At 52.8% G+C, this 18,777-nt stretch overlaps 5 protein-coding genes across 5 annotated transcripts, besides 1 other annotated feature; all 5 read right to left on the reverse strand.

Annotated features, from left to right (window-relative positions):
* Positions 1–1,456: 1,456 nt before the first annotated feature.
* On the reverse strand, positions 1,457–2,557 carry CYME_CMO101C (DnaJ homolog, subfamily B; the record flags this gene model as incomplete). Its single annotated transcript, XM_005537456.1, has 1 exon — positions 1,457–2,557. The coding sequence occupies one exon, from the start codon at positions 2,555–2,557 to the stop codon at positions 1,457–1,459; it is 1,101 nt and encodes a 366-aa protein (XP_005537513.1).
* Positions 2,558–5,015: 2,458 nt separating this feature from the next.
* CYME_CMO102C (vacuolar-type H+-translocating inorganic pyrophosphatase) lies at positions 5,016–7,268 on the reverse strand (the record flags this gene model as incomplete). Its single annotated transcript, XM_005537457.1, has 1 exon — positions 5,016–7,268. The coding sequence occupies one exon, from the start codon at positions 7,266–7,268 to the stop codon at positions 5,016–5,018; it is 2,253 nt and encodes a 750-aa protein (XP_005537514.1).
* Positions 7,269–8,285: 1,017 nt separating this feature from the next.
* Positions 8,286–9,297: a sequence feature (repetitive element).
* A 759-nt stretch (positions 9,298–10,056) lies between these two features.
* Positions 10,057–12,201, reverse strand: CYME_CMO104C (flavin-containing amine oxidase; the record flags this gene model as incomplete). The annotated part of the gene is made up of 1 exon (XM_005537458.1): positions 10,057–12,201. One exon carries the CDS (start codon positions 12,199–12,201, stop codon positions 10,057–10,059), a length of 2,145 nt encoding a protein of 714 aa, XP_005537515.1.
* Positions 12,202–13,707: 1,506 nt separating this feature from the next.
* CYME_CMO105C (ATP-binding subunit of unknown ABC transporter) lies at positions 13,708–15,717 on the reverse strand (the record flags this gene model as incomplete). The annotated part of the gene is made up of 1 exon (XM_005537459.1): positions 13,708–15,717. The coding sequence occupies one exon, from the start codon at positions 15,715–15,717 to the stop codon at positions 13,708–13,710; it is 2,010 nt and encodes a 669-aa protein (XP_005537516.1).
* A 2,282-nt stretch (positions 15,718–17,999) lies between these two features.
* Positions 18,000–18,665, reverse strand: CYME_CMO106C (hypothetical protein; the record flags this gene model as incomplete). Its single annotated transcript, XM_005537460.1, has 1 exon — positions 18,000–18,665. One exon carries the CDS (start codon positions 18,663–18,665, stop codon positions 18,000–18,002), a length of 666 nt encoding a protein of 221 aa, XP_005537517.1.
* Between the last annotated feature and the right edge of the window lie 112 nt (positions 18,666–18,777).

Below are 18,777 nucleotides of genomic sequence, written 5' to 3' on the forward strand. Positions count from 1 at the left end.
TTCTCGGCATGCGCAAACCGACCCACACGGGTCATTGTTTCCAAGTTCCGTTCCCCATCCGCTTGCATAGTGCAAGCAGTTTCAAAGCTTGGTACCGGCGGTCTCCATTGAGGTGCGTCACTACTTCTTGTAAAACATGCGCAAGCCCAAGAACATCTAGCGCAAACGTCTACAGAGGCCTGCAGCGCCGTTCTTCTCATGCGCTGCGACCTGGGCAGTGCCTCTCGTGTCGTAGCAAGCGGTCGCTACGCGGCTCAGCGCCAGCAGGGTTGCAAAATCGATCATACGTCGATGTCAGTTGGGGAAAGGGAGCTGGAGCGCATTGAGCGGAGACAAACATTAATAGGACCGCGGCTTCCTCTATGGTTACCAGCAGGAATCGCACATCCGAGGTATTCAAGAACCGGGAAGAAAAGTAAATGAATGCGAGGCCGCAGTTCCATGCGTGTGCAGAGTGCCTACCCGGCCCCTTGAACGCAAGCTGAGGCGGTCGAGCAGCGGCACTACTCGCAAACACGCCTCGAATGGGAAGCTGACACACTCGAGTCCTTGAGCACAAGTCTCTGACCCGACGCAGTAGCAGTTACTCAAACGTTTGTGGCCAGTCAATGCCCTGCAACGCAACGGATCCGCACACTTTACGAATTTGCCCATGGCAACGGGTCAAGCGGCACCATGTTCCTTTTGGCGGAGACTACCCGGGTACGACCACAACTGGCAAACATCTGAGCGCTCCGCCGGGATGCTTCCGCCTGCCACACAGTTCGTCGCGGCGTCAGCGGAAGACCTCGTGTCGAGTCCGTAAAACGCATTGGACCTTCTCGTAACTCGAACGTGGCGTAGCCATGCGCGATGAAGGCATTCAGTGTGAAGCTGGATGGCATCTCAGGGCTCTCGCTCGTCTACCCATACTGTAAGCGATGTTGACCGAGTTTGCTCCTGGTCCCTAGGCAGGGCGAGCCATGTAGCTCGGCCCCCGCCTGAGTCGTTCGAACGAGCCGGGCGAGCGCACTGCTGCCGAGACTCGTACCCAGAAGACCTCTTCGTTATGAATGCATTGGATACCACAAAATACGAGTTTATCGCCGAATCGGGCGCGAGGCAATCAGAGCAGGCTTCCAGATGACGCGGGAGGCTCAAACGAGACCCAGAAGGTCGCAGATAACCCAACACCGAGTAAAAGTCGATTCCAGGAACAATTAAAATCTTTGCAAGCGGGTAGGCGCGCCTCTCGAAGCCGTATGCACCATCCAGTCGCTGCAGCTGGAGCGACCGGGCGCACGCCTCACCTGGTAATAGTCGTCTCCTCGGGAACGACTCCAGCGTGTGGATCGGCTTCTCGAAGGTGTCCCTGGTCAGCTTTGTCGGAACGCCCGGGCCCCGCTAAATGGCAGCATACTGCGTACGCACTGCTGCAAGTATTGCGTGCGGATCGCAGTCTGGACTCAGGTGCGCCTCACAAAATATCTCGTATTCGTCGCTTTTGCTCCTCTGTGAGGGTTACAGGGAACAGAACCTTGAATTTCAGGATCATGTCACCCTTCTCGTTCGGGTTCTTGCTATTCGGCATGCCCAGGCCGTTAATCCGTTTTTCAAAGCCCGGATGGACGACCTCCGGTATTTTGACTCGCAGCCGACGGCCATCGAGGTGCTTGAACTCGATCTCCGTCCCAGTCAGCGCATCCTTGAGCGGAACCTGCACATTGTAAATAAGGTCATTACCTGAGCGCTCAAAAAGCGGATGCGGCTTCTGTTTCAGAATGAAGACCACATCAGCTGGAATCTCGTTAGGGTCGATTTCGTCGCCCTCTCGCTCGAAGCGGATTTTCGTACCGGCCTTGAAGCCTGGTCGAATATCAATCGTAAGGATTTTCTCGACGGGAACAATTTGTCCGGACGAAGCGTCCCGTATTCGTTTCGTGAGCTTAATTTTCTTCTGAGTGCCACTGTACAGCTCCTCTAGGGTCAAAGCGAGGGGCACTTCATGATCGGGCGCCTTCTTTTGAGTTCGCCGAACGCCGCCAAAGCCGGAATCGAAAGGAGACGCTCCGCCAAAGCGACTGCTTCCAGCACCGCCGCCAGTTCTCGATGAAAACGATGTGAACGGATCGTCTGCCGCAGCGCGACCGAAAAATTCGCGGAATAACTCTTCGGGATCCTGGAAACCAAAGCCTCCGAAGCCACCGGGCATGCCGGCGCCACCGGGCCCCGCTGAAGAAAAGAAGAAGGTCGTGCCGTTACCGCCGCCGCCACCGCCCGCCCCTCCTGGAAAGCCGGCGAAGCCGCCAGGAAAACCGCCGGCGCCTGCACCACCGTTCTCGTGCATGCCGGCCTTGATGCCTTCTTCACCAAATTTATCATATATTTCGCGTTTCCTAGGGTCTACGAGAACCTGGTACGCCTCGCTGATTTCTTTGAACTTTCGCGTAGCGAGCTCCTTGTTGTCAGGGTTCTTGTCCGGGTGCCATTTCATTGCGAGGCGCCGGTACGCCCTTTTCAAGGCTGCCTCATCTGCATCCCGGGGAACGCCAAGAATTTTATAATAGTCGAGTCCCATTCCTCTTCACGACAGCAACTCCCTCGAAACGCTCGGGGCGTGCTTCCACGCGGGTTTACGTGTCTGTTGTGTGTAGCAAGCCAGAGGATCTTGCAACACTCAATGGCCCGATTTCGCTATCCACATTGCCGCTTTCATCCGTTGATGCTCGAGGCACGCGCCTGGCCGGCCGCACGCTGATCGCTGGCGCGCGCGGAAGTCTCTGGAAGGCGGGGTCATATTTTTCCCTTAATGGACAGTTCCATCACATGCTGCGTGTCGCGTTGTACCCGCTACGGAGAACGTAGATCATCTGCAGCGGGGATGTGACAAGCCGATCGCTGTGCCCTCATGAAGCTGGGTATGGACAGGCTCGCAATGCTTAGCGTTTTGGTATCTGCACTTGGGGACGCAATCCATCAGAAGGCCTCTGGGTGATGCATAGAATGACTGGATGGTCTCTGGTTCAGTGAGTAGGAGGATTCGATCATCGCAGATCTCGAACGCCCAGCTTCCTATTCCTCTCTCGGGTGGAAATGCAGTACTGAACTGCTCGATCTGCTCTTACATTTCTTCATTCATTTCGGGCTTGTTTTGGGTGTACTGTCTCGATTTTCGAAGTACGATACGAGGGACTTGCGAGTTCGTACGTATTTTTAGGATTCTTGGACTTATTTTTGAGTGGCTCACTCGAATCTCTGCTGATGGAGCTCATTGCGTCTTAGGAATCAAGATGATTCACGTAATCGTAGAGCAAGTGTTCGTAAAATGACCAATGTCATTATCCATTGTATAGGAAGTATCCTCCATTCTTCTCGTTTCTTTTGCGCACTGCATCCTCTAATCACACGTTGTATCCAAGTTTTAGACCTTTCTGCTTCGGGCCAACCTGTGGGCTCAACAATTTGCGCGTCTGGACTGACGACGAATACCACTCGTCGATCTCAAATGGCGGCATGTGTAGAAGCTCGTGCCAAAAGTTCGTTGAGCTTCTCGAGTCAAATATTCGATTCCGTTCCAAACACAAATCTACCACGCTCTGTGAACATCGACGAAACTGTTTCGGCGGCAGCATGATACCTCTCGTGCGATATGCTCCAAGACATCCCGTTTCCTCTGTTCTTTTTCGATGGAAAAAGGTCCTGGAGTCGGACTTGAGGCATGACAACGATCGCTTTCGTTGGAGTATGTGTGACCGCTTTGCACGAACGCAGCGTCGATGCATCGAGAGTTTTCGATCTTTTCTCCACCGCTCTTTTCGCTTTCGGTTCTTGATTCGCCATGAATCAGCTCGGGTTCCGCCAACATCTGTCGAATGGTACAGCGTGCGCGTGCGTGTGCACCAAAAAGAGTACTCGCCGAGGATATTGCTCGCAAGAGTCACGCGATCGTAGGGCAGGGCACCGGGAGCGAAAACGATGGAGACTGCCCAAAGGAGCCTTCCGTAACCGTCAGCGACATGCGCCGGACCCTGAAGCCAGTCTGAACGCGGTGCAGGACGGCCCTCGGGCGAGCGGATCTGAAGTGCCTACAGAAGCCCTGGTTCACGTTCAAGTGTCACCGCTGCACAGCGCGCACCGAGGCTTTATGCATAGAGTATCAATATGCGAAACGAGGCGTGGATCGCAACCACCGTCTGAGCATGAAACGCGTCGGTAACAGCCGGAAGCATCGAATCCGAGAGTTTAACACTGCCGTCAACATCGTTTGACTGCTGCCAATAGGGCCACAGGGACAAGAGAGACCTCTGTGTTTAGATCTAGAGGTAAGAGCGAGGGCAAGGAAGCAATTGCAGAAAATTCTCGCACTTTCTTGTATTGATGACATTGGGCAGAGACTCGAACTTTAGAGTGTACGCACGAGTTGGATACGCGGACTCTAGTCTGAAACGGATATATTCAGCGACTCGAATGGCCTCTGAGTAAACGGGTCTATTGAAGCGATAGGAAATGGAACACTCCGGAAGGAACGTTACAGGTTCTGGTACTCGTGAAATATAGAAGAATTTGTGCGGCACACGAGCTCCGTTTCCTGATTAGCACCAAAGCTTCCGCATCCGAAAGCCTTACTGGTTGCTTCGCGATATCCGTCGCCCATGCAGAGATTCTGCCGCCTTCGGCCTCGTCGCTGGCAAAAAAGGAGCGGCTGTCAGGTCAGGTCCGTGTCATGGCCTCCACACAGAAGCGGAAGCAACCAGACCGCGGAACTGCTTTCCGTACTCGAGCTGGGCACGAGACGATGACCCCAGCTCTGCGCTTCGTATCCGACTGCAGGCATGCAACGCGTCCAGTCCATTCGTTGTATGCAATCGTTAGTTGCAGCCTCCTGGAAGCAGCAGATATTGATTCAATTGCGTGATCTGTATGTCCAACGCGAACTAGGCTTTATCAGAGTCGCATTCGCACGCATGTATCGCTCAGTTCTGCGTACTTCAAATCCAGTACGCAAATATGTGTCCGAAATATGCAGTCTCGCATTTCTACGCACCTATACTTCCCACAAATGCCGGTCCGAAAACCATTGTCAGTGTCGATAACATCTTGATCAGCACGTGCAGACTCGGTCCCGCTGTGTCCTTAAGCGGATCGCCGACCGTGTCTCCAGTGACACTCGCCTTGTGTGCCTGGCTACCCTTGCCGCCGTAGTGCCCATCCTCGATGTACTTTTTCGCATTATCAGCCGCACCTCCAGCATTATTCATAAAGAGCGCCATAAGTATCCCAGCAATTGTGGCAACCATAAGGAGACCCGCCGCGCATTCAAGTCCTAGCAACGGGCGTCCGGTCATATTACCTATGAAGCGGAAGAGCATCCCAATCATGATAGGAGCAAGAACCGGCAAGAGTCCCGGCAAAACCATTTGACGAAGCGCCGACGCTGCAACGAGCGCAACACAACGCTCATACTCTGGCTTCTCAGTGCCAGCCATAATGCCAGGATGGTCACGAAACTGCCGCCGAACTTCCGCAACGACGCCCTGTGCAGCGCGACCAACGGCAGTCATCGCCAGACTCGAAAACAGAAACACCACTGCTGCACCTAAGAGACCAGCGACAAATACCTCCGGCTTCGCCAGGTCCACCGAATTGAACACCATCTTTTCCGGCAGCTGTGCACTCATTTCCTCCATAAAGGAGCTGAAGAGCAAGTAGCCCGCAAGCGCTGCGGAGCCGACGGCGAAGCCCTTGGTGAAAGCTTTGGTGCTGTTCCCCGCTGCATCGAGCCGATCGGTTATGCGACGAACGCTGGGGTCCGCTCCGCTCATCTCCGCGATGCCACCTGCATTATCAGCAACGGGCCCGAACACATCCATTGCCAGAACGATTCCCGCGGAGCTCAGCATGCCCATGGTGGCCACAGCAGTGCCGAAAATTCCAGCCGCGTTTCGATCCGGCATGCCAGACGTTGCACCGAGCCAGTACGCACCAAGAATCGCAGCTGAAACGACGATGGCAGGCAACGCACTCGACTCGAGACCAACAGCGAGCATTCGTATCACATTCGTCCCGTGACCGTACTCTGAGGCTTCCGCAATGCTGCGCACAGGCCGAAACTTGGTATCCGTATAATACTCCGTTATGAGTACGTAAAGATAGGATACTGCCAGTCCAATCATCCCGCAGAGCGCGTAGTGCCACCAGGCACTTGGCGCCACATTTCCGACGCGCAAAAGCAGCCAGCATAGTACCCAAATGGAAATTGCTGCAAGCACCATCGTCACACGAAAGCCTCTTTTCATGATCGACATTGGATCTTCAAGCCTCGTCTCGAAGGCATCGTCAGTCCTCAGCAAAGAACGCTCTTCGTCTCTCGCAACGCCGCTGCTCACACGAACGGTGACGCCGCCGAGAGCGCTACATACCAGTCCGACGGCATGCACGCAGAGCGGAAACAGAACGTACGCCGCTTGACTAGCCCCGGACAAGTTCGCCGTTCTCGCGAGCGTGCCTCCGAGAATGCTCGCTCCAACTAGCTCCGCAGAGATCGACTCAAACAGGTCACAGGAGCGCCCGGAAGCGTCGCCGACGTTATCGCCTACCAAATCAGCGATGGTGGCTGGATTTCGCGGATCGTCCTCGGGAATACCTGTGTCAACTTTGCCGACCATATCGGCCCCGACATCCGCAGCCTTGGTGTAGATGCCTCCCCCAAGCTGTGCGAAGAGCGCCACAAAGGAGGCTCCAAAAGCGTAACCCACGAACAGGACAGGGACCTGCGTTATGTCGCCAGCCGCCATCCCCGTCACAAGGGCGAACCAGTAGAGCAAGATGAAGCCCACCAAACAGTTGCTCAGTATGAGGAGACCCCCGAAGAGGCCACCTCGGAAACAAACCTTCATCGCTTCAGCATAGGACCTACTTGCAGCCGCTGCAACACGCACGTTCACCCGAACAGCCAAGTACATTGTCAGCACACCAGAGAGCGCCGAGAGCGTGCCACCAAGCAGAAAGGCTGCCGCGTTGAAGAAAGGTGAGGCTTGCGTCGTGCCGCCCGCACCCCCTGTGCCGAAAAAATAGATCACAAGCGCGAATATACCTGCTATGCTAGCTATCGTCGAATACTGCACCTTGAAAAATCCGGAGGCACCCTCTTGAATCGGACGCGCGACATCGCGCATGGACTGCGGCCCTTCTGGACAGCCGATCAAGTACTCATACAGACGGTATGTAAAAATCAGTGTTCCAAACGCTATCACTGCTAAAACTGCCAAAATAAAACCCGCCGTAAACATTCTCGTTTCTATGTAGCAACTTGTCTGGGGAGAGCGTCACTTGAGCGCGCTAAGTACAGTTGCGCGTGTCTATGGGCTGCAACCTGCGGGACAAGCAGTAGCAGCAGTAGGAGCAGTACAAGCGATTTTATCCTATCAGAGATAGCTGCAAGAGCTGCATCGCAAAACAGCGCTGCGCGGGTGATCTGGGGCCGTGCGCTGCACATCGAGCGCAGCCAGTGCCTCGATCGCCATGCGCAGATGTTGGTTCCCAGAAGGTTTCCACTGGTATGGGATTCGATACTGCGGGATGGATGGATGGATGGATGGTTGGTTGGTTGGTTGGTTGGTTGGTTGGTTGGATGGATGGTTGGTTGGATATGGGCTTTTGGGAAAGCGTCGATTATTCTCCACTCTGCCTCCAAGTTCGATTTCTTATACTCTCTGTCGGGTGTAAGAGTCGTTATGTATGTTCTATCGTGCTCTTAACCTGCCTTGAGCACGGGCGATAGCACTTATGCCGCTAGAGCAGATGCTGAACGTAGACAGGAAGGTTTTGCCGTACTACTATGGGCGTTGGATCCAGGCTTGGTTCATCCGACATGGGGAGTGGATTCATTATGATTCGGGGAACTAGCAAGCTGCGCAGAGAGACGTGCTGCCTGCGGCAGCGATAAATGATATCCTAGCAGTCCACTGCGACCAGGGTAACGTCCAGACGCAGCCTAACTGCTCCCAAATCCCGGAATGAACTACGCTGCGGACGAGTCGCTCAGGTCTCACTAAAGTACCCGCCACTGCGAAGAGCATAACGTACTAGCCTTGTGGAGCCTTCCGGCTGGAAGGTAAACTTTCGACAATACGGAAAGTAGTTTTCCCTTTTGACGTTGACCTAAGAGGGAGAGAGAGATCGTTATATTGTTGCTAGCTAGTGGTTCGTTTCTATTTTTTTTCTACAACGCGGTCGATGCGCGCTCCTCCATATCTTGCAGGCATGATTCACGATGCACATCTCACCGTTGAAAGGGAATGCGATGATGATCAATAGCCTGTTGTTCTGACTTACAAGTCGAATTTGCGTTGTGGTCGTAGCAAAGTATAGTTTTTCAGTTCAATTGTGTTTCAACCCTCAAGCAAGTGTATTCAGGTGCTTTTTCGCAGTTTATAGCAGAAGTTTTCAAAGTGAATTCGTTATCCAAAACAAAATACAGTTATGGAAATGGAAGAGGAGGATCCTGGGCGGCCGCTGTCACCGGCTGCCCGACAAAACGAGAAACAGTGCCGAGCCCAGAGGAACAGACGAAGAACAAGAAGCAGAACTGGGATTTCGTACGTCAGATGCAACTCGTGATGCGATACATCGACGAGAATATGGTGAAAGCCTTTCTTCGAGGCGATACCAAGGATCCCCACAAGCAAAAGTTTCTAGAGGCCATCAGAAATCGTGTCGCGTCCCACTCCATGAGGATTATCAAGACTTCTTCAGGAATAGTGCATTTGGTGACGAAGATGTATCGCGACTTGACATATATGAAAACAGTCGAGGTTCCGGGAGAAAATTTCAACAAGGCCATTATCCGCCACTTGATACTTGGAACCAGGTAAACGTCGAGGCCAAACGATCGAGTACACACCCTACAGGAAAATCACGCCGAATACCGCTTCACCAGTACTCGAGACAGGGGTAATTCGGATATTGACACTTGCGGGGCAATCAAGTGCATCATGAACCTGAAGAACCATATGACCATGAACCTCAAACGCTTCATGATACGCTACTTCGTTGCACTCTGCCCGGGTCTCGTTCGCAAAGGGATCTGGGGCGACATCGATGGCATCATGAACGATCGCCAGCATGAATAGGATATCGAATTCGTCGACCAGAAGACATCACCCAGGAGCACAACTGAAGCTTCTGTAATCCGCTCGGCTATTCATGAGCACCATGCTGTCTTGGGGCTGGCGAGTCCAGCAGAGAAGCTATCAGAAATGAAAAACGATGTAAAAGGATACTATCCCCTCATCCTGTGCTATTTCATGTTCCTGAACCTCTAGCCGAAGAAAGCTTTCAAACCATCAGAAACATTCGACGACGGCAACTCCACTGGAAACATAGCCGTTCGCAGCTGATTTTGCACCGAGTTGCGCGACGCGCTTGTCGCATGCACCCTGTAGCCGTCGCCTACGCATATGTTTATTTGCGAACGGCATTCAAATAGGTCACATGTCAATGAAAAGGTGCATTGCATGAACCGTGGATGCGCTGCCTTGCCGTTTGCTGGAAACTGCAGCAATCAAGAGGCACATCGATGAAAAGTTGCGATGCATGGTCCCAGACTCGCTGCCTTGCTGGCTGGCAGGAAACTCCAAAAAAAATCCCCACACGTCAGAGGCTAAGCAATCCAAACCACTCGAGTTTCGCGAGTCAAGAACGGCGCGATCCCTCTTGTAAACATATCCACATCCAAAAATCAAGTTCCAGGATGGGTCAGTTTAAAGCTTGGGCTCCAGCCATGGTAATAACGCAACCGTGTCATCCTCGATAGCAAGAACAGAATATTCCACTTATTTAACATGAAATATCAACAGCCAGTATAGAATCGCTTCGCGTTCCATTATCGTGACGTATCCGCGAGCGTTTCCGATGGCATCGCATCGATATCCAGAAGCTTTGCTCTGGATGCGCGTCTTCCCCCAAACACATACGACTGCAAACGCGCTGCGGGGCGTTCGCGAGCACTTGCGCAAGCCTAAGGAGATTTTGTTCGACCTTGATTTCAGTCAGGTGTCGGCTGCAACAAGCTTCAGTTCAAAACATATCATTCGCGATGTCGCCATCGGTGCGTCGTCGTTTGCACCGCAGTCGATGTACAGCTGGCGTATCGGTGCTTCTGTGTGCCTTCTTGGTTTCATGAAAATGACAGAGAACTTCATATGCCGCCCGAATGCCGCTAAGATACGCACCACCTGCGGTGGTTGGATGTTTCCGGCTGGTATGCTCGCCGGCAAAGAACAGGCGTCCATCCACTGACTCCGCAGCTGTGTCATAGGCAGCGCCAGAGCTCCCCACCGGAACGTAAGAGTATGCACCTTGAGAATACTGATCTGATCTCCAACGCGTCACAACTGTCTCGAGCGGGTCAGGAGCTTCGGGAAAAGCCAATCGTAGTCGCTGCATAGCGGATGCCGTGATCGCATCATCGCTCAGCATCTCCATGGAATCAGCGGCATCTGCGGGCAGCATACCCATGAGTGCAGGACATCCAATCAATGGCGTAAGGTCCCAGAACATATAGAAGCGTCCATCGTCGTGGGCCACCTCTTCAAGAGGGCATGCAACTCCGAACGAGCACAGCTTTGCGCTTTTTCGATCCGGATGCGTATGTGAAATCCAAAATGCACACGAAAAAAGGAGCACGATTTTGTTGAGGTTGCCATTGCCGACAGCGCGCAGGGCATCACGTTTCCAGACCGGCAACTCCGGGACAAAACGCAATAGTTTCGGGTCACGCAGAACACCGAGTGGTACAGCCAAAATGACGTAGTCTGCCAACTCGACACTGCCGTCACCACAAACAACCCGAACTGTGTCATTCATCCATTCAACTTTCTGCACTGGTCGCCTCAGCTGGATGTTCAAGCCGGTGGCTAGAGCCTGCACGACTTGGTCGAGTCCGCCCTCGACCATGCAGTGCTCACCTTCAAATCCGAAAGGATCATCTTGGTCCCAGTGACAGAGGGAGAGTTTCTCGAGCGGTGCTGCGCATGCGTATTCCAAGTTGGATACGTGCCATCGGACGATTGGCTGAAACTGATCAGGCTGCTGGTGGAGTTTCTGTTTCATGGCTTTTCGAAAAGCGTCTCCCAGAGATATACGATCAGCATCCCGGAGCTTCTGGCGCATTTTCACAGTCTCTTCAAGAATGCTGTTGTAGATGTCTTCGATTTTTGCGTCTAGCTCGGGGTCGAGAACCTCGTGAACACCAGCGAATATGGGACAACTCGGGTCGACTTCGCGTAAATGCAGCCTCAACTGATACAATGCAATTAAACCAAGGGGATTCTGGCGGACTCCGGTGATGATCATGGCACCGAGATCCATAGACGCCTGCCCGAGCGAAGCTCTATGCGTCCAGATTCGACCACCAATCCGCGGACGGGCCTCCAACACCCGGACATCAAATGCTGGCTCGCATGCCCGCAAGTGCCGGGCAGCTGCAAGGCCTGCGATGCCTCCACCGATGACCAAAACTCTTGCAAGCGACTGGACACCATAGCTGGCGAGCTGTTGGAGAGGTACGGCGCCAAAGAGGATCTTGCCTCTCCAGTGCAGGAAACGGAAACAAGCGCGAACGAGTTTGGTATATTCTGATGGTGTCTCCTGCTCAATATCCTCTGTGGATAGCCACTGCGTAGGATTACGCCACCACTTCCGAATGATATGATTTCGCACATCCAGAAAGAGGTCCGTGAGCGCTGATACATACTCGGGGAACTGGGCTGCCTCCTCAGGTTCGATCTCATTGACGGTGATGCCAGACCGCACCACAGCGGCAATATGTTCGCCTGGATTGAAGCAATCAAGCTTTGGCAAGTCACTTTGCGTAGCTGTGTCCACCGCCTCTGCGAGCAACTTCTCGCAGGGCTCTAACCACTTTCGGTAGGTCTTCCCGAGAGCGTTTCCCGCATTCGTTGCCGTCCATGCCAGTCGCTGTTGCTGGGCTATCGGTTGAAAAGCCCGTTGCTGGTGCACCGTATGTATGCCTCCTCCAGCACGTACGCCCTCAAATAGCATAAACAAGTCAATCTGGCGCCAGCCAACCCGAGGAGCCTTTAGTTCAGCGAAGCCCTTCTCGGTCCAATAGCTCGTCAGGGCTCGGTCGAAAGCTGCGCGGCCGATCAGCCGACAAAGCGGGTCATCTGGTAGCGTCGACAAAACTGAGCAATCTTTCATTTGTCTCTCTGTACTACCTTTGACCTAACACAAAGATCCTATTCCCTATGGAAGAGTCTTATGGACACACTTGCGCGGCATGCGCCACTCAGAAGCAAGTCTGCGCGACAAGCCGCGAGGCGAAAAATGCGCGGATCGATGCCGGAAGTGCAGCAACTTTTGGCGATCCGCTTGGGAGACAAAGACAGAGAGAGAGAACGAGCCGCGAAGCAGCGCAACCATCCCGAATACGATGTGATGGGTATATGTCGCTGCTCACCACTGCTGCATCAGCATACCAAGGAGCTTTACCCGCTCAAGCAGGGGATGCGCTTCAGCGATGCACAGTGCCTCCAACGCTGCGGAGTGCATCTTGCAATCGATGCCATACCTGTTTATCTAGCATTCTGGAATACAGCAGGCAGTATGCACCTACAGCAATCAAATATTCGTTCCAGTAGTGCGGCTCGAGTCCTATGGAAATGCTGTAAGCGCACGCACACTTTTCTTCCATGTGAATAAGCCACGCCATGAGACCAGCGCTCATTGGACGTTCCGGTTCCCGAACAGGGGCATCTCTTGTCGAAGATCATGGAATTGCGCTCGGGCGTTTATCGCGCACACTCAAGCTTCATGGACATCGAATGTACCAATCATCCGATAACGTCGAGCCAACAACCGCAGGGGAATGGTGGAGCTGCTCTGTCTTCCTACGGCGTCTGCAAGGATCCAACAGGCGCGTTGGTTAGACAAGGTACACTGCAGTGTGTTTGAACGAACCATGATCCGCAAATGAATTGTCAAGTCTGACGTTCGCGGAATCTTCAGGTCTGAAGCAGACTCTTGTTTGTTTCCCTGCATGCCGGAACCAATCGTGAACTCGAAGGGTCCCGGTTCGATGCATCGATCCTAAGCTATCATCATTGTCATCTCGTCCGCCGTGGTGACACGCTCACGGCACGTACCTATGCTCATTTTGTTTTCAGCGACGTGCTCGCTGTATAAGCGCCGTCTAGAAACTTGCGTCTGGCGTGGAAGGCTTCCCTGACGTGAAGCGCTCCCAGAGGCACACCTATACCGTACAGATTAAGAATTCGACTCGCGCAAGCATGCAGCTCCATTGTTCATAGGAAATGCTTCGCTCGGATGCATCTTCACCTACCCGAGGTTGAAAAGCGTCGCAGCATTTTACGAGACATGCGCTTTCATGAGTAAGTTTCTTCAGCGCCAGAACGTACGAAGCCAACACTAGTTCGCCCGTGTTGCTTACCTTGATGTCCATGTTTCCGCCGCAACGTAACTGTCGCCTAAGAGGTCGTATCGCACCAATTATCAAGAATTGGAAGATGTCCAACCGAGGCTTTCGATTTTGCACCCGCATGAAGGCTGGTTGCACAGAACACTGCTCCAAGCCGATGAAAGGTGCTGAACAGCGGGACATAATCAACAATTTCGCTCCCGAAGAGCCAACCACTTCACACAGAAGACTGCTCCATGTTCGTGACAGGTGCATACAAGCGGAAAAAATCAGTGATTTCGCTCTTGTAGAGCCAACAGCATCCCGTAACGGCTGTTCGATTCACGAAGAAGCTCCTCATGTGTGCCGTATTCGACAATCTCGCCATTCTCCATAACCGCAATGCGATCAGCATCTCGAACGCTTGAGAGACGATGAGCAATAAAAATAGTGGTTCGTGGGTACGCGCTTGATGCGAATAGCTCACGAAGACTCGAAAGAATATGAGTTTCATTTTCGGCATCGAGAGCGCTGTATGCTTCGTCGAGTATGAGAACACCCGGCTCGCGGTAAAGCGCCCTAGCGATAGCAAGGCGCTGCCGTTGCCCACCCGACAGATTTGAGCCACCTTCTCCAACCAGCGTTTCGTACCCTGCAGGCAGATCCTTCACAATGAAATCGTGTGCTTTTGCTAATTGGCAACAATATTCAACTTTCATGGGGTCCATTGGCAAGCCAAACGCAACGTTCTCCGCTACTGAGAAATTCAACATCGGTGCGTCCTGGGGCACCACGCAAACCTGTCGGCGAACATAGTCAAGCGGCATGGATCGGATATCGACACCGTCCAGGTACACGAAACCGCGCTGTGGATCACACATGCGGCTCAATACAGCAATCAATGTTGATTTGCCGGCACCGCTTCCGCCAACGATGGCTACGCGCTCGCCTGGATGAACAGTCATCGTGACGCCACGCAGCACATATTCCGAATCTGGTGCATAGCGGAACCATACGTTCCGTACTTGGATTTTTGATGCGGCTGGTTTGGGAATACTGGAGGTCTCTATTTGAGTACGCTTTTTGGGACGCAGGTTGATAACACGAAACACTCGTCTTGCCGACTCCTCGCCTTCTTTCACACTCCCCAGACCAGAGGCTATCCCTTGCACTGGCTCTATGAGAAATGCCACAGCGGCGATGAAGGAAACGAGCTCTTTCGGCTCGAGATAACCCCAACTGATACAAAGTGCGCTTGCATAGAGCATTGTCAGGACTGTTATAGCGTAGCAAACAGATATAGCAGGTACAATCCCGGCTCGAATAAAATGCATGCGGTTCTTTGCGAGAAGGAGCTCTTTCGCGAATGCTTCCAGTTTTGACGCAGCAAAATCCTGTGCTAAATACAACTGCAGGAGTTGCCGATTCCGAAAAGAGTCTGCAGTCGCTGCAGCGTACCGAGCGAACAGCTTCTGCGCCTGTCTTACATACTGGTCCAGTCTTCGTTCAAGAATCGCATAGACGACAGCCATGAGCGGTGCGGTACATAATATACACAGTGTCAAGGGCAGAGAAACATACAACATATAAGCAAGCATCACGACGAATTGGAGCACGCTGGGCGCAAGCGAGCGGAGAACGAGAAGCATGGCACTACCTACCCGCTCTATCTCCATGGTGGCTTGCATGGAAGCTTCACCAGAGTCTAGGGCGCCCTCCTCTAGACCGAAATCAAGGGCGGACGCAACATAACGCGCCCTGAGCGCGTCTTCGACAAAGTTGCATGTTCGGGATAGCCATACATCCTGACCAAACTGAGATGCTACCCGCAAAAGGAGCGCAACGCTGCAGCCGACCGCTAGTTGGCCCACGTTTGCCAACGAGCCGGCAGCCACGGCCGAGCTTAGACGCCCGAAGAGGCGAATAAGCCACAAAAGGGACGAACTCGACATAAGGGTGCATAGTCCCGAGAAAACAACCTCCTTTGTGTGTGTCCTGATCAAGCTAGCGAAAACCTGAGCCAATTGCCACCGACCAAGGCTTTGAATACCTGCCCCAATAGCCGAGTCGCGGGAGATGCTTTGAAGTTGTGTCACACTGAGCTTTCGCAAGCGCTTTCTAGGAACGGCTACCACTTTCGGAGCCCTCCGTCCCAGAAAGCAAACGACAGGAGACACCAGATATCGCGACTGCTGACAGAGCTGATCGTTGCCACCATAGAACGCAACACTACTCCATAAACTTGGAACGATGAAAGCTAGCGAGCGGCATTCTTGGACAAGGTGCCTTCCCCTTGCCATAGCTTTTGGACTACACCGTTGCTGCTGGCGTCTTCGACAGGGCGCACTGCGGGGCCACTGACCCGCACGGGCTCGACCGTCGAGATGGACGTGCTGCCGGGGTCGTCCCAACCTGCGCTAAACGCTCACTCGTGTCATATTAACATGGAATACCGGACTGGTAGCTCCGTGCCTGCCTTTCTGTCTCTTTCCGGACCTTTTTTGGATGTACATCCTAGACATTCAAGGTGCAGCGACGGGGGATTACGGATTCATGCACAGTATCAGAGTTCGTGGTCGTCGTTTCAGAGCGGCTTTTTCGAGCTTTTGCCGCTGGAATCCGTTCCGCTACGGGGTAGAAGATGACCCGCTGCGCCCTTGAGTAACGGTTCGTAAAACAAGCCGTGTCATTATCCACTGCATACGTAGAATCCTCCACTGTTCTCATTTCCGTACCTGCAGCATGCTAAAATCATACATGCTTAAAGTATTCGATCCGTTCGATTCATGGTGGTCCATGGGCGCAGCAATTCGCGCCTTTAGATAAACAATGAAAAATGCGACTTCATTGCCGGACGACTTGTTAACAAGCCCATGCCAGAAGCTCATTGAAAATATCAAATGAAATAATTGATTCATTTGAAAATATAGATCGTTGTCTCTTTGTCATCATCGACGAAACGCAATTCGACACTAGCATAACGTTTGTTACGGGTTTTTCTTCCAGGATATCTCGCTCAACTGTTTGCGCGGAAAAGATTCTTGGACTTTGGGCATCGGAGCAATGGCTTCTAACTGAGCATGCGTTATCAACTTGCATAAAGGGAGCGAAGACGGATCGAATTTTTTCGACGTGATCATCATCCTGAATACTCCTTCTGGAACATGTTTCATCATAAACAATACAGTATGACGCAAATTCTCTACTTAATGGCGATACTTGCGCTCGCGCCCGCGAGGGATGGATTACTCGCCTTGGATTTCTCTTAGAACTAGCCCATGATCGTAGGATTCGGCTACGAGCACGGAAACGGCGGAGGACATGAAGCGAAGCCTTCTGGACCCGTCAGGAGCATCTACCAAGCCTTTCGTCGATAATTACAAAGAGACAACGATCTATATTTTCAAATGAATCAATTATTTCATTTGATATTTTCAATGAGCTTCTGGCATGGGCTTGTTAACAAGTCGTCCGGCAATGAAGTCGCATTTTTCATTGTTTATCTAAAGGCGCGAATTGCTGCGCCCATGGACCACCATGAATCGAACGGATCGAATACTTTAAGCATGTATGATTTTAGCATGCTGCAGGTACGGAAATGAGAACAGTGGAGGATTCTACGTATGCAGTGGATAATGACACGGCTTGTTTTACGAACCGTTACTCAAGGGCGCAGCGGGTCATCTTCTACCCCGTAGCGGAACGGATTCCAGCGGCAAAAGCTCGAAAAAGCCGCTCTGAAACGACGACCACGAACTCTGATACTGTGCATGAATCCGTAATCCCCCGTCGCTGCACCTTGAATGTCTAGGATGTACATCCAAAAAAGGTCCGGAAAGAGACAGAAAGGCAGGCACGGAGCTACCAGTCCGGTATTCCATGTTAATATGACACGGGAGTACCAGCAGGCTATGGAAAGAACAAAGCGGCCCTAGTGCTTGGGCCCAGCATAGTCTGCCTTCGCGACAACAGCAAACCATCTCGCACGAACACGTATCGAGCCGTCACCTTCATGCTTAGCGCACTGAGTGATTTCCAGGCAATCTACTGACAGAATCGATGCAAGTCGGCTAGAACGGCGAATGGGTGAAATTACCATCAATGGATGCGCGTGACGCATGCCACTTATCCAACAGGTATCTTTTTGAAACTTCCATAATCTATAGCAGACTTGCACCAGCGCAGGGAACGACGAAGGCTCTCCGACGGCTTTCGAGGTGCTGTTGCCTGGACGCGGTAGGTGCATGCCGGTTCGCATCCTGCTAACCAAACTTCCGGATCAGAAGCGATCCAGCATTAGAGACACGACACAGCTCCGAACACATCTGTGATGCATCACAGCGTCTGCACCTGTTCACAGCCCATGATCAGCTTCCGCTGAGAGACTCACCACTCGGTGACAGGTAGCTAATGCATTCGTCCGATGCATCTTGCGATCACGTGTACGACGCGGTTTTGGAATCTCTCTAGAGGTCCGCAGCACTGCAAAACACGCTCCGTGCAGGTTCAACACGGCACTGCTGACCATTTTTCTTGTGGAATTTCGTGAACGCAAGCTTGTAGGCGCAGCCCGGCCGCTCTATCATTCCCTCAGCATCTCAACCGTGAAGCATACTGCAGCTGAGACGGTGCCCACAACAGCACTTGCTGCGAGAAAATAGCCAGCACTCCCGGGGCGCAGTTGAGCTCCATTCGAAGACGAGTGCAGCGCAAGCCGATTCCTCAAAGCGATGAATAGCCACTTCATCCAGAGCGTCGAGATCCCGCTGGCTGTTCCAGCTGCGGCTGCTATCAGGCGCGGATTCCGTAGCTGTTCAACCGTAGAGAGTTTCTCTAAAACATGCCCAGAGGAGTGATCGAGGATCTTATCCGTCCAGATCGCGCTCTGGCGGTCCAGGAAACAGTATATTCCATAATACTGGGCAGTGAAGACGCCAAATTCCGCTGCACGTCCGATCGCACTGACAAAAATCATACTCATATACAAGTGTGACGGGTACGCAAAAGGTCTCGGTACTCGAAACTGCCATAGGTGTCTCCAGTCGAGAGCCTTTCCCCACGCCGTGTTCGTGCAGTCCCGCACGCTGTTGTCCACGTGGGCAGTATCAGAGCGGTGGGAGCCCCAGACTCGGTGTACCCCAACAATGGCGCCCCAAGCGAGGCCCAGAGGAACGCCTTTCAGCGCTCCGTCGAGTACCTGAGAGGTACAAGACCAGTCTGGTTTGCGAGTCCTTACTGGCTCCGCCATGGGACCCGATCAGAGACCAACACCCGCAGCAAAACTGCCATTGCAGTCTCGGCCTGTGAGCCACAAAAAGCAAACGGTGCTGAGCGTTTCGCTGCCCTTATGCAACAGAGAC

Source organism: Cyanidioschyzon merolae, chromosome 15 (assembly GCF_000091205.1).
Source record: "Cyanidioschyzon merolae strain 10D DNA, chromosome 15, complete genome".
Taxonomy (NCBI): domain Eukaryota; phylum Rhodophyta; class Bangiophyceae; order Cyanidiales; family Cyanidiaceae; genus Cyanidioschyzon; species Cyanidioschyzon merolae.